We start from the raw sequence: 15,853 nt of genomic DNA, 5'->3' as shown, positions 1-15,853 counted from the left end.
GCATTGCCTCTATCATTATTGTTTGTATACAACCAACCATGCAAGGCATTCTATAGACAGATAAGAGAACAAGTTTCCAACCCAAAAAGTTTTCAATTTAAGTAGACAGTATAAAAACAAAGGTAGAGAGAATGAGAAGTAATGCAAGAGCAGAGAAAATGAATCAAGGCATCTTGCTGGATGAACAATTTTTAAAAACCTGAGTTTAATAATTATAATTTTCTGTTGTTCATGAGGGAGGAGAGTGGGAGGTAAAGATTGAAATGGTGGAGAAAAGCACTAGGGGTTATAGGTCCATTGAAAGTGATGTAAAGGAGGACTAGGAGAAAAAGGAAGCAAGACAGACTGAACCACAGAAGGTTTTGTCCAGATGTGTTAGGCTGTGTATTAGGGGGTGAGACAAGAGTGAGAGAAGATGATGGAAAGGAGCAGTTAGTCCTACAGTTTGAGCAAGAGGAAAGAGAAATAGATGGGAAAATGACTGTGTTAGGTCTCAAAAGTGAGGAAAAGGGGCCTGAATTTATTCCTCCTTCTTCTACGTTTGACCTAAAATTGATTGGTTTCTAGTTCTCTGTGCAGGTCTTAGAAGACAAAGATGAAGACACTGGGATGGTAGCAGTGGTGGTGACTGACCTTTAAATACAGGAAACAAACATTTGAATACAACAGATCTGCTTTGAGTGTGAATTCAGTCATTTTACTTTAATGACAAAAATTAGATTTTATTACTCGTTATTCCTCTTAGCCCCACAAAGCCAACTCAGCTAAAGGAGAACTACCTGCTTTCCGTTTTGGCTCATGCATTGCTAACATTATAAATGGTTAAATTCCACCTCAGAATCTTAGGCTTTGTCTACACTAGAAAATTAGGTCGGCATAACTATGTCGCTCAGAGGTGTGAAAAATCCACATCCTTGAGTGGTGTAGTTAAGCTGACCCAAGTCAGGTTGAAAGAAGAGTGGATGCCAGTTGGGGAAATGGATTAACTATGCTGATGGGAGGGATTCTCCTGTCAGTGTAGGTAGTCTCTACTACACTGAAGTACTACAGCAACACAGTTGTAGCAGTGCCACTGTAGCATTTTAAGTGTAAATAAGCCCTTAATTTGGAAATGTATTCTTCAATAGTACCCCTTCAAGCAGTGATACTGATGATGACAGACACAAGCCAGAAGGAACTCAAGACAGACATTCAGATCACAGGAGGATGCTGCAGGATAGTTATTAGAAAACTTTTTTTTACTTGTAATTTGGTCTGAATATCATTCAGATGCAATAAACATGGAACCTCACAAAAACTTTTCCAGTTACTTTTCAGAATAGAAATGCACTTTTAGCCTTCTTGTACCTTACTCTGTAAATACAGTTCAAACAAAAGGGTAGTGCAATTAAAAACAAGCTACACCTTTTCCTGATAAATACTGCACAGGCATGGTATAACTTGTCATTATAAAACTGGTCCTTATAAAAATACTGAATGTTAGTTTTAGTTCTGGAAAGTCCGTAGATAAAAAAGTATATATATATTTTGGTTAATGAGAGTTGCCTATGTTTGGTCAGGGTTTGTTTGTGTCCTTTGACCTGCACAGAATTTCTGCCAGGAAAATATCTTGGCAAAAATTCTTTAATGTCCTGAAGACAAACACAAAGCTTTAGTTTCATACAAAGTTATTGTACATGCAGTTAGATTTTTAAAATTCATTGCAAGTTATAAGAGTCATCTTAAGAAGGAATGATTATTTCATTTTATAGTGTATGTTCTTTACTATTTGCTGTAAATATAATAAATTACTTACAGGACATGTTTGGAGATTCATTACAAGAGGCTATTTGCCTTAGTGTTTTTTTGCTAGTAACTACAAAACAGCCAAGTATTATTTTGCAAGAATATGGTAATGTTCATGCAGGGTAAGATGAAATCCAGAACTGTGACTAACATTTCCTGTTTTCCTTAACACAGACTCAGCTGACAGTCAGTTTTCCTACAGTCACTGAGAACAGATTTTTCCCCAGATAATCTGATTACTGACCAGTCCTAGACTCTAGTTATAGTTTGCAAAAACCAAATCATAGGATACATTTGCTGCCTACTTCTGCTGTCATTGAAGTCAATGGAAAAACTCAGGACTTTGGAAGAGGAAATACACTCATTGCCTCAAGTTTCTAGGTTTGAATAAGCCATTCCTCAGTTAGGTCCCAATACTGCAACTTGTTATGCATAGGCATGGAATCAGGGCTTTAACTGGTATCCTAATAAACACTATTATGGAAATTGCTGAATTTTTAATTGAAACCGCATATAAATGAAATCCTGTACCCAGTGAAGTCAATGGAAAAACTCCTGTTAACTTCACTGTTGCTGAGATTTCAGCCAAGATGTTCTGGCACTCACTGATAAAGTCAATACTTATAGTGTAAAATGCTCTATTCCAATTAAAAATCATTAGATTCAATCCAGTTAAAACAATACATATTTTCTAATCTCTTCAATGCAGCAGATTCATAGTTGAATAAAATCTTACTGTACAGTTGTTTTTGTAATTAGCATCGTATTCAAAAGCAAAGTAGTGCCACCATAAAGGTCAACACGATTTAATTTCAAGACTAAGATAATTTTCCACTTCCCCTCCACCACCTTCATATGTTATTTTTAAGTGTGGTTGTGGTCAGAAAATTAACTATGTAAAATAGTTTCTTTTTACTGAGCAAACCTGTTCTTTGTGTGTTTTCTGAATTATATGTGCTGTGGTGACATTGCAGAGGGGTGCCAGCTCCACCACAGCTAAAGTTGAGCACTGCTGTTTGTTTAAAGGACAACTCTTCTAGATGCTCTAATATCCAGGTGCTTATTCAGATTGTCTTGAAATTTGCTGATTTAGAGGAGTGCTGAATATTGTCAGTGGTCCAAATTTGTGGTCATTCGGTGTTCCTGAAATATACTCTCCGAAAAACAGCATTTTACAAAATCAAGAAGTTCTTGTAAAACTTTTTTGTACACATCTGGGGCTCAAATCATGACTCTAGTTGTCCTCCATGTGATCTCAGTCATCCAACATTTATCTTAGATAGTTCATGGCAACCACTGCCCATTTGGGGAAGCAAAATTGAAACTGCGCTAAAGGAAGAGTTTAGCTCTCCACAATGGTATGTGCTAAAAATTTATTAGCCAATGAGATTAAAATGCACATGTGCAGCAAGCCTAGGTAAGAGGGTTTCTAGCCTGCCCATTGTCACAGTAACTGAGTGAGGTTCAAGGAGATGTACTTCAGCCATTGAACTCGAGCTACATTCATGAAGTGAACTGTGAGTCTGAACCATACCCATGGCAGAAATCTGAGAATTATTTGTAGGCATATTGCTACTATCTCCTCTATGAAGGCAGACTTATACTTTTGGGATCTGTGTCCTGATAATTTGTACAGCTAATTTTGAAGGGGCTTTAAAGAAAATAAATATAATAAATAATTTTGAAGGGGCTCTAAAAGAAAATAAATTACAAATGCTCTGTGTAGATATGGGAGAATGACTGCTAGGCACGTTGCTACTTTTTCATCAGGGGATTATTATAGCACCGATTAACTACAGAGAAGACAAAAGACAGTTAGCATAATGTAATTGTGTCTCCTGAACAATGGAACCAAATGTCATCAAAGGAAACTGGGTTGGTAGGGTCATTTTGTCAAAGGCTTCCTGATACACAGCACGCTAACATGACGTGCTCAAAAGAGTTTTAGATTCTTATAAGGTTTTTTGTGCTGAGCTAGGCCATATCGGGGGATCGAAGCAGTTAGGGGGAATGCAAAGGTTGTTGTGGCAATGCTGGAGTGCGGGGACTGGAAGAGAGCAGGGAGAGGGTTTAGTATTGTGGCAGGAAAGCAGGGATTAAGGCAGAGAGGGGGATATATAGAGAGATGGGAGGTAGGATCTATGCCAGATCTGTCTGTATGCCAAGTTCTGGGGTGTCTGAGCCTTTCTCCCTGTCCGTACATATTTGCTTGCATCGGGGGTTGGGAGTCGGAACCCCTCTCCCTGACCCTCCCATGTGTGTACTGGAATCTGAGGGGGCTGGCCAGAGTTAGCGCAAAGGCTTTGCTGGAGATGGTAGCCATTGTGAGGGTGAAGGGCCTGGATGGGTGTACATCTCGGCCTACATCAGCGAGGAAGCATGTGACTCTCTCTGGTAAGCTGCTGCCTGTAATGTGCATACAACAACAGTGTGCATGCGCCAGAAAGCAAGGAACTACTTTTAAACTGCTAATCCTTTTCTAAGTGCTAATGCCTTCATGGGATCAGAAGGGGAGGTTAGCTGGCAATTCAACACTGTGAAATGGACCATGACAGTCTTTTCACTCTTTGCCCTGTCAGCAACTCCATCCTCCAAAAATCTTAAAGCACAACCATAATCACCACTGCACTAGAGCAAAGTGAATAGAGGGGGACGACCAGTTAAGAATCACATAGCGTCCTTTATAATTACCTAGTCACAGCTGCACCTCAACTTCAAACCCAGGTGATAACTACAGATGCCTCAATTAACATTGTCTCCTACAAATAACATCTCTCTTGCTACTAAAAAACTAAGATATTCACTAATAAAAAATTACGTAATGCAGAATCAAGGTTGCCCAGGGGTATCTTGGGTCCTTCTAAAATGTCAATTTCAGCTACATTCAAACCACTGAAAACCAGGAAATATAGAGTTAAGATACATACCGGCGCATCCATAACTCTGCCCTCTTTGAGCGATGCCCCCAAACATCTGTAATATATATATATTAGCACTCTGCCTTTTCAGTGCAGAAAACTCAGGAAATAGGGCACATGTCCACTATAGGACACAGTCTAACGTGAACTCTTTGCTAAGGCAAAACTTGTATTAGCTGAGGTGTATGAACAGGAGTGACCTATACCTGGCTTACCCTCAAACACATAGCTTAGCCCAAAGAGACACCACCATAGTTACTAAATTTTACCACCCTTTGACAGCGCCTGCAACTTTACACAGAGGATGGCATTTAACAATACTTTCCACTTACCTATCATTAAACCCACAGACCACTCTCATATTCCACCTCACTGCTGACAAACCCTATAGAAAGACCCCTGTGCACCATTATTGACAAAAACTACAGAACTTTGCACCAAAATGAGGCATACTTGACTTCTAAAGGTACACATGAACTTCTTTCTTTTGCACAAACACAAGGCAGAGGTAGGAAGAAAGGGCAAGATTTCCCTCAGATCTTTTCATATCACAGTGAAAGCTCTGCCAAGCTGCTCTAACTAATCCTCCCCTCCCCCCAATTTCATAAAGCTAGACGGAACTCAGTAAATGCAGCTGGAGTGCATGCAGATAAAGGACAGTTACTCACCTTGTAACTGTTGTTCGAGATGTGTTGGTCATGTCGATTCCATTGTAGGTATGTGCGCGCCCCTGTGCACAGTTACCGGAACCTTTTTCCCCTTAGCAGTATCCGTAGGGCTGGCTTTGGTGCCCCCTGGAGTTCCACACACATGCCGCAGTACATAAGGTGCCACTGGCCCTATGCCCCTTCAGTTCCTTCTTACCATCAACTACAACAGCAGGGATGGGGGGCAGGTCATGAAATACACATGAGCAACACATCTCGAAGAACAACAGTCACAAGGTGAGTAACCATCTTTTCTTCTTCGAGTGCTTGCACATCGATTCCACGTGACTCACAAGCAGTACCTTGGAGGCAGGTTCGGAGTTCACTGATGAACTGTCTGCAGCACTGCTCTGCCAAAGCTGGCGTCATCCCTTGCCTGCTGAACAATGGCGTAGTGGGACATAAAGGTATCCACCGATGACCATGTAGCGGCTTTGCATATGTCCTGAATAGGCACTTGCACCAGGAATGCCACAGAAGAGGCCTGTGCCCTAGTCAAGTGGGCTGTGACGCTTCCTGGAAGAGGAATCTTCGCCTGGTTGTAGAAGAACCTAATGCAGGAGGTTATCCAAGAGGAGATCCGCTGGGAAGAGACAGGTAAGCCCTTCATCCTGTCAGCCACCACCACAAACAGCTGTGTGGATTTACAGAATGGTTTCATCCTCTCAATGTAGATGCCAGGGCTCGCCGCACATCCAGCGTGTGCCACCTCCATTCCTCCTCTGAATCATGCGGCTTTGGGAAGAATACCAGCAGGAAAATATCCTGATTGGAATGAAATTGTGACACCACCTTGGGCAAAAAGGCCGGGTGGGGCCTCAGGTGGACCTCGATCTTATTAAAAAAAAAACACATGTAAAGCAGCTCTGAGGTACCCACCTCAAATACCCTCCTAGCTGAGGTGATGGCAACTAGGAAGGCTACCTTCCATGACAGCAGCAAAAGGGGACAGGTAGCCAAAGGCTCAAATTGTGCCCCCATGAACCTGGAGAGGACTAAGTTCAGGTCCCAGGGGGGGTAACAGATCCCTAATCTGGTGGTAAAGTCTCTCTATACCCTTCAGAAACCTAGCCACCATGACATGAGAGAAAACTGACCTCCCTTGAAACGGAGGATGGAAGGCTGAAATAGTGGCTAGACGTACTTTCAACAAGGTAGTGGCTAGGCCTTGAAGTTCAAGGTGCAGCAGGTAGTCCAACACCATCTGGATTGATGCTTGGTGGGGTGCAACCGCCTGGGCTGCGGCCCAGCTTGTGAACCTTTTCCACTTGGCTAAATATGAAGCCTTGGTGGAAGGTTTCCTGCTGTCCATTAGTATTGCCTGCACCTGAGATGAGCAAGGCCATTCCTCTAGGCTCAGTCACTCAGCCTCCATGCCATCAGGTGCAGGGACTCCAGGTCTGGGTGCCGAAGTTGTCCCCAGTCTTGGGAAAGTAGGTTGTGCCAACGCGGCAGCTCCAGCGGGAGGGAGGGCAATGGACAACTCCAGGAGCGTTGTGAACCAGTGCTGACTGGACCACGTGGGTACTATAAGAATGACATTCACCTTGTCTCTTTTGATTTTTAACAGGACCCTGTGAATCAATAGAATGGGAGAGAAGGCATACAAAAGCCTCCCTGACCATGGAAGTAGGAAGGCATCTGACAGCGCTCCCTCATCAAACCTGCGAATGGAGCAAAACTGATGGCAATTCTTGTTGACCTTGGAAGCAAAGAGAGCCACTTGGGGAAATCCCCACCTCCGGAAAATCACATCAACTACCGACGGGTGGAGAGACCACTCATGGCAGGGTAAGAATGTCCTCCTGAGTTGGTCACCTGTGGCATTCTTGATACTGGGAAGATGTGAAGCCACAAGGTGAATATTGTACCCTATCAGTAGGTTCCACAGACTCACCACCTCCTGACACAGGTCTGGGGAGTGGGCCGTGCCCTGTCTGTTGATGTAATGCATCGTAGTGGTGTTGTCGTCAGGACCTGGACTACCTTACCTCTCAGGAAAGGAAGGAATACCCCGCATGCCAAACAGATTGCCCTGAGCTCCCTGATATTTATATGCAGTCCCCAGCCGTCCCTCGACCAAGTTCCTTGCGTGCTGTGGCCCGAGCTGATATGTATCCTCCACCCCAAGTCTGAAGCGTCTGATACCAGAGTCACCGAGGGGGCTAGATCTGCAAAGGGCATCCCTTCCATCACCGATCGGGGGTCTAACCACCAACCTAGGGAAGCTAGGTCTTCTTGGGGACACAGTGACCACCCTGTCCAAGGGTGCCTGCTCGGGGTGTACACAGAGGCCAGCTATAGCTGGAGTGGCCCGAGTTTCAGACGTGCGTGACACAACACGTAGGTGCATGCTGCCATATGACCCAGTAACTGCAGGCAAGTTCTTGCCGTTGTAAGGGGAGAGGTGCATAGGCCCATGATCAGATTTGACATGGTCTCGAACTGAGCCTGTGGTAGAAATGCCTGGCCCACGCAGAATCGAGAACGGCCCCAATGAATTCTATTCTCTGCACAGGTATTAAATCAATTAACGACTACTTAAGAACACTTAACCCTAAATGTTAAGAGGCACTTGCAGTAGCAAGCAACAAACACAGTTCCAGTAACTGTCAGTGGCGGAAAGAAGGAACTGAGGGGGTGTAGGACTGGCGGAGCCTTACGTACCACGGCATGTGCCCAGGACTCCAGGGCGCGCCAAAGCCAGCCCTACAGATACTGCTAGGGGGAAAAAAATCCGGTAACCGTGCACGGGGACTGCCTACAATGGAACTGACATGAGCAAGCACTTGAAGAAGAACCCCCACTGGCTATTGCCAGCTCTAAGGGGTCAGAATTAAGGTTGCATTGGCATATGCCTTAACTGTATTTCCTGGTTTTCAAAGGAGAGGCTTGAGTGTAGCTGAACTCAACCTTTTGGAAGGGCAAGAGTTACCAGTGGGCAGGCAACCTTAACTGTGGGTTAACTAAGTACTTTGTTGGTAAATTTTACTTTTGTTTGTACAGCAGAGTGAACAGAGAGTGACCCAGATTTTACTTGTTCTTTACATACTGAAATGTATTCTCATTTATTGATTTCTCAATGAGTAGCAGGCTCAGCAGATTTTTAAAAATGGAAAATGTATGAAAAGGAAGGTTATACGGAGGACTGCTTTGAGCGGGGATGGGTCAGGTTAGTGCTAATGGGAGGATTTTGGTCCTCCTTTCTCTCTCCTTTCGTGTGTCGTCTTCTCCAAGTCTAACCTTATTTCTTTCTCTTTTTTCTCTATTTTATTTATAGTTGTTTCCATGTTAGAGATTCACTTTAGTATCTGAATACCTTTGTACTCACCTTCTCCTGAAGTTTTGTATTTTATTTTCTAGGCTTTGTCTCCTTTTACTCTTCCTCACTTTCTCCTCTGTTCATTCCGTTTCTCTTTCTCCAGCCTTCATTTCACTCCCCTTTTCCCTCCTTCCTATCTCCTCCCTTTTGCCATTTATTCGCTCTGTCTCTGCTATATTCACTCTTCTTTCAATCATCCCTTTAGTCCTGTTTTCCCTCCCTGCTCTACCCCAGAAACATTCCCATTTCATCCCTTCATACCCTTCTGCAAGCTTCTGTTCGTATCTGATGCAGGACAGGTGGAAGAAGCAAGTAAATTGGACGAAGGCTTTCCACTTACAGCACAGTCAGAGTTAATCTGATTCCATATTGATTTGGCTTTGGGGAGGCTCAAGGTATTGTCAGGTGGGTTCACTGACAACATGAGACTGGTCTGGTGGTAGTCATTGAGGTGCATATGTACTCAGCCAGCCTGCTGTCAATTGCAATGTATTACCTGGCTGATTTCTCTCCTTCAGGCAGCCAAAATGGCAACCAAAAACTTAGACAGAACACAAGTTTTTGTAAAACTGATCCAGATGGGTCTTGAAAACTGGGACATTCCCATTACAGATGGTTTACACGTGCATATATAGAACCTAAATGTACTTAGATTAATTCATATTTAAGACCCAACTATATCTGAAGTTGGAGGAAAGATAGAAATGTGCTCTCCTTCCACTTGTCTTATAGATAAACATCATGTTTCTGTTCGGGATCTAGATCCTGTTGAGTTTGCATCCCCTCCCCCCCATTACTAACATGGTAGTAATTCCCTTCCAGACTCCAAAACTAGAAGTAGAATGAGGATCACACTTCCCTTTATGCAACATTCAAATTGTGTTGATTTTGGAGCCTAAATACGTTGACAGATGAGAAGTGTAGCTTTCAGTAGCCCCATGTTACTGGTTACTACTGTGCTATTGTCAAGAACAATTAAGACAATTGTTCATTTAAAGTCTCAAATATTGTATAATGCATCTATTGTAAATGCCAAGATTTATGTAGGAAAAAATCTTTGTAGCATCACAAGTTGGTCATCTGCCTTACCACTCATGCTGCATGTAATTCCTTAGGTTTATGACATCTGAAAATAATTGCAATTTGCCTGATTTATTCATGTACTAAGACCAGCTGCGAAGCATCTAATCTTCTCTCTACACAATTTTTAATAGCTTATTTAAACATAGTAATCACTTGGATTTGGAAATACATCTTGCTTGTATTATCAGTAACATGTATAATGTGCAAGTTGATAAAGGATTCACTGATTTACAAAATGCAATCATCTTTGACATTTATTACAATGAGAACAACATTACTGTTTAATCATTAGTAATATAAAATTACTTTAAAAATAGAGAGGTATTTAAGAAAACAAGAAAAAGGAGCCTTTTAGAAACAGATCTTATTTATGAAGCATTGCATTTCATTGTATACAGTCTTGTACTGTATAGCCACCGAAAAGGGAAAAGCTACTAAAAAACCCAAGGAAGGGGAAAAAATTGCTGCCAGATTAACTAGCATGGTGAACTTCTACACATTTATAGGTACTTTTAGTAAAAACATACATTTACTTTTCTGTAAACATCAACTTCCATTTAGATTCTGCATTTATACAAATTAGAAGGTATCAGTTAATGAAGAACATTCAAACTTTTTGTAAGATTAATTCCATATAATGTACTAATTATTCAAGGAAAAAAACAAAGGAGAAAGCAAAATATGCAAAGAGAAGAAAATACAGCAATGCTGCCTGGGATTATCTCTGGTGTTTGTGTTCTGTAATGCAAGCAAAATATAATCAAAGCTAAGAATCCTGCAGAAAAAGGAATGGCTAGTTACTTTGCTGAATGGTGCCATATGTGTTTGTGTTTTCCAGCTGAGGGAGCTCATATGATAGAAAGCAATTGCTGCTGGGGAAAACTAAGACAGAAGAGATGCCCTATACAAGAACTTCTGTCATTCTGATGGAATCACTGCTGTTAATTGAGAACTGAACTGTAACTATAGAAACAAATAATCAATTCAGTTCCAGTGTTTTCCAGCAGATGTCCTCACAAGGCAATAGTGTCCAGAGATGCCACCATAACAAAAACTCTGGCATGGGGAAGGAAAGGAGAATAGATTTAAATGAAGGTGATATGAAAACCTGTAAACAAAAAGTAATGGTAAAAGTAATACAGTATTTTATGTATCATTCTTAAATGCAATCTTGAAAGATTATAAATAGTAAAAAATATGGCATATCACTGGAATCTGAATGAATAAACAGCTCTAAAATGAGTATGCACAGTACTTCAGTTCTGTTGTCAGGCTCTCTTCCTTCCCTTCCAGCACTAAAAAAGAAAAAGGTTCTAAAAGTGATGTTCTATCATTTTAAACATTTAAATGTGAAGAGTGTGTTTCAGTTGGGGAACAGCATACAACTCTGAACAATGTCCCTTTCTCTTAGGTAAGAGTGTCACTATAAATCTTATCATGGGCATACAGTTGATGTGATTCTGCCTGCACTACTTCCTAGCGGCAAGGATATACAAATGTTGCCACCAAACTAAGTTTCCTGTAAGCATGAGATCTCTCGGGTATTCCTGTGAAATCGCAAGCAGATGAATTTTTAAATAAAGATGATCCTCAGAGTTAGCTCAATAGCTGAGAAGTTTTAATACTACAATAAAATATTTATCTTACTTGTTCTTTCACACAGTGGACAATCAATCCTTGGCACACTGATATCTGTAGAATTAATAAAATATTAAGACATGCTTAACTACAGATTCACTGATCCAATCAAGTATTGTTTCTATAAGCTCATAAGGTAATTACCGATAGGGGCAATTGATTTCAAAGAACTTTCCCTTCTACTAACAAACAGAAATCTTTCACTTACTATTCAGTACTATGAGCAAAGGATATATAATTTTTCCTTTTTTTCACTGGCATTTTAGCAAAATTTTAGTGCTTATGTCAGGGAAAGCTGATAACACTAACCAAAGAAAATAAAATGTCACATGATGCAGTGAATGCTTCATCCCAAACCTCAGTTCATCCAAAATATAGTCTTGAGATATAATATCCCTGTTTTTTCTTCAGCTCTAAGTAAATACAAACAGTGCAATGATTTTATAATAAGCATTCATCATGGACTAGATTAAGAATACAAACTTTGGTGTTCCTGAGGTGGGAGACTACACTGTGTTGCATTATTATTATGACTATTTGGGTGCCCTCAAATCACTCTAAAATTCAGTGTGATTTGAGCACCTAATTCCCTTAGGCTTTTTGAAAATCCCAGCCCTAAGTAATACAGGGTATGTCTATACTGCCCGCAACTTGGAGATCAATGCAGCAGGATCCACCGAGTGGGTCATGGAGACCTGCTCAATCAATCCCAGAAGTGCTCTTTGGGCGATGCCATTAATCCACTTTCCCAAAAGGAGTAAGGCTGTGTCAACTGGAGGGTGTCTCCTGTTGACGCAGCTCAGTGAAGATGCTGCAGTATAGCAACGTAAATACGTTGACAGGAGATACGCAACCACCGACTGCCAGTGGCAGTGCAGACCAGGCCACGCTTTCCTTCCCCATACCAGAGCTACTGCTGTTACTTTGGTTGAAACTCATGGCTATTCATCTCCCTATGTTTTTCTGTTGGCCCCATCACCATAGCACCCAGCTGTCTAGCTGTGCATTGGAATCCAGCACAAAGGGAGTTCTTCTTTGGAAAGGACAGCTGAAGAATTTCTGAGCAATCTTGCAAAACTGAATGGGAAAAGAAATTGAGCAGTCATATCCCCTGCTGTGAAAGCTTGCAAACATTTTAATGGCTCACCATCACTGTCAATGGCGGACCATGTATAGAATCATTGAAATTTAGGGCAGGAAGGGACTTCAAGAGGTCATCTAGTCCAGTTATAACCTACTGTGAAATGGGACCCAAGAAATCAGTTGATGTTACCAAAGCTTCTCTTCTATATTTTCTATACCTACAACTAGGTGAAACCATTTAGAGAAATAAAATTGGTTACAAAATCTCAAAGTATGAAGGCTCTTGTCAGCATGTCATCTGACATTTCAATAGCATAGATGGCTATATTCCAGGAGGTTTATTGTGCTATTTTTTAAAAATATGGCAATTTTTTTCACTTGATGTCCATGAATGACCATGTCTCAATGACGCAGAGATGTCATGCTTCTTGATTTATCTGGAAAGACTCTCTGCATTTAATTTATCCTGAGAAGAGATTATTACAGGTTCTAGAATCTGAAAAAGCAAGTCATATACAGTAAATTACAAGTGTTTGAGTTCTCTCAGTTTATACACAGGATCCTCTTCAATTGTCCCTGCGTGGAGATATTTTCCTTAAACCATAACTCTAATTTTCCCTAATCACAAATTGAAGCATAGAACAACTTTGTAATATAAATATTTCCATTTTAAATAATAGATGAAAATGTACCTATGAAAAGCTATGACCAGACGGCAGCTATAGTGAATCCCTTGTTGTTCAGGTTTACTCCATTGACTTTTCCTTTCCTCCCAAAGCCTAACATCCAGAAGTTTAGGTCTTAAGCAATTATTAACTATGTTGTTTCCAAACACAGGTTTGCTGTAGAAACCCTGTGTCACGAAAATATATTGCCTATATAAAGCCTTACATAATACCAAAGCAAAACAATTCATGGTCAAATTTTTCCTGTAGTTCTGGGATCATTATGCAAATGTATCAAAGTCAAAAACATAACCCCTTGATAGACTATGTCATCCAAATGTGACTTTTCTTTTTCAGTAAACTGTGTAAGGATAACTGTACGCATATCCAAAGAAATAGAGGATGTCATTTTATTGGATGTTCAAAGGTAATCTTATCACACAAGGGAGTGGAAGAATCTGTGGTATGGCACAACACAATACCTTATTCTAAACAATTAAATAGAGGGTTAAATGATATGTAGCATAATAAAAATCAGTAGCCCTCCATATTATAGGCACCACTGATTAATTTAAAATAAAGTTTAATAAATTGAAAAATTGAAAAAAATAACATTGTCCATTCGTTAGTTTGTTGCACCGTCTTTAAATGAAACAGTACTTTGAAACTCACAAACAAAAAAGCAGCACTCTCTTTTAATACCAACACCACTGTAACACATACCTTAGCGTGGCATGCAAATCCACATCTGCAGTCATTTTTTTTGTATTAACAAATGGAATGGTTATTTTCTATTTCAAATATTAGTAGCATAACATGTAAGTGCAGATCATTCTGGCCACAAGTGTGGTAAGCCTTAACAAGTGTGTATTACAAGAGCATAAAAACATAGCATGACACTTACATCCAAGAACCTCTCTTTTTTATACTGTAATAAAGGTCATCATACAGATGGAATTCCAAGTTGCTGGGCCCAGATCTTCAGTTAACAGGATTACTGACCATTCCTGGTTTTATTTAAAAAATAGAAGCAGTCACCATCAAAGCAGAATCATTAACAAACCAGTCAAAAGAATGCCATAGCTCCATTGAAAAAATAATTTGTCCATTTAGTAAACTCCATTACATGGGAAAGTTTTCATTATATAGGCATGTTAGAGTCTTACAGTGGTACTGTAAAGTCTTTCCTGTTGGGTAAATGTTTGTACAACCACCATAATATGATATAACGTCATCAATAAAAATTGGTCAAACTGAGCTAAGCTTCACGAGACCACGCACTGAGTCTTCATGCAATGAATCTTGGCTGGCTAGGCTCAGGACGTGCATGGTATGGCTGTGTGTTATCGGGCTCCCTGCTGGCAGCATACGAGGAGGTGATGGAGCTTCCTCAGGCGTGAGAAACTGATGACCTTCATGCTCCTCTTTTAATGGTATCATGTCTGTCAAGCCTGTTTCTGATGTGAGATTTGGCATGGAGGACGGTGGTGTCGGCTGCCCTAGGGTTAGCGTGGCACAAGGAGCACCGATAGTGGCCTTTCCTGGTAAAGATAGCTCTTCACTAGTTAAGCTGGGTTCACTCTGTAGTAGTGGTGTGGCAGCAGCCTGCAAAACGAATTTAGTGCTCTGAATGCACTGATCTTGATCACACTGAAGGGGGTCAATACCGATATAAGGCAAACAAAACAGAAATGGATGTGGACAGAAGAGGTATGGGAAAAAAATGGGATGTGAGAAGAAAGAAGAAAGTCATTAGTATCATTCCATGGTTAGACTGCTGACAAAAAAAGAGCATGCATAACTAAACCAGCTGCATTTTGGGATAAAAGTCAGAGTAGGCGATGATAAACATTACAGTGTCTGAGAGTCTAAACTCTAAAGAGGTACTTCCTAAACAATTTTGACTTAGGGGTTTTTTTTATTCTTACTTAAAAATCTTGGAAATGCCTAGTGATGAGATTTTGCTTGGTTCACTGCATATTTGGACAAAAGTGGCAACTCAAGTGACACTGACTCCAGAAAGCATTTTAGTAGGCAGCTGGACAACTTTTATACATCCCCTTTTAGTCTAGGACGGGTAGGAATTCAGAAAAAGTCTTCAGTCATACTTCAAATATCTGTTTGAGTTTTATAGAACTAGGTTCGTCTCCTTTTTATTCACTTTACCAGTCTTCACAGATGCAAAGGATTACTGTGCTATAGAAGAGCTTTTTTCAGGGCAAACATCACTTTGAATGCTGCCAGTTTTGTAAAAATTAATCTAGTGACATAGTCTCATTGTTTCCCAGGTTGTTTAAGCTGTTAATATTCTTCAGCCAGGGGATATGTACAAAACAATTATCAGCCAGCAGCTTGGCCACATGGACTTGATAGAAAAGTTCACTTTCATGGTTTTTTTATGCTGCTTATTCATTTGTTTAGTCTTGACAATGTGGAGGACCAAAATGTAGCTGATTAAACATTTGTTTTCTGGCAAGCATCCCAGATTTTTTAAACATAATGGGCCAAATACATGCAGATGTAACTCTATTTAATTACACCAGGAATAAATTTGGCCTAAAATCCTTTGCAAGAACAGTATTTGCAAAATGAGTCTATATCTACACTGCCTGTGGCACAGCCGGCAGTGCAGGATCGATTTTGCAGGTTCGA

At 40.7% G+C, this 15,853-nt stretch overlaps 1 protein-coding gene across 8 annotated transcripts in view; it reads right to left on the bottom strand.

Moving 5' to 3' along the window:
• The window catches only part of ZDHHC14 (zinc finger DHHC-type palmitoyltransferase 14), a 219,287-nt gene that overhangs the window by 31,854 nt on the left and 171,580 nt on the right, over positions 1 to 15,853 (bottom strand). For 2 of the 8 annotated variants that reach the window (XM_067542467.1, XM_067542468.1), the window contains exon 9: positions 13,598 to 14,851. In XM_067542467.1, coding sequence (XP_067398568.1) covers positions 14,450 to 14,851 — 402 coding nt within the window. In that variant the 3' untranslated portion in view covers positions 13,598 to 14,449. Of the gene's footprint in view, positions 1 to 9,911; positions 11,508 to 13,597; positions 14,852 to 15,853 lie in introns of those variants that run through there. The other 6 variants (XM_067542469.1, XM_067542470.1, XR_010918667.1 and 3 more) reach the window with 5 other exon arrangements.

This window comes from Emydura macquarii, unplaced genomic scaffold, assembly GCF_026122565.2.
Source record: "Emydura macquarii macquarii isolate MOO-44397 ecotype Brisbane River unplaced genomic scaffold, CSIRO-AGI_Emac_v2 contig_705, whole genome shotgun sequence".
Taxonomy (NCBI): Eukaryota; Metazoa; Chordata; order Testudines; family Chelidae; genus Emydura; species Emydura macquarii.
This window is presented reverse-complemented; position numbering and strand designations above follow the sequence as displayed.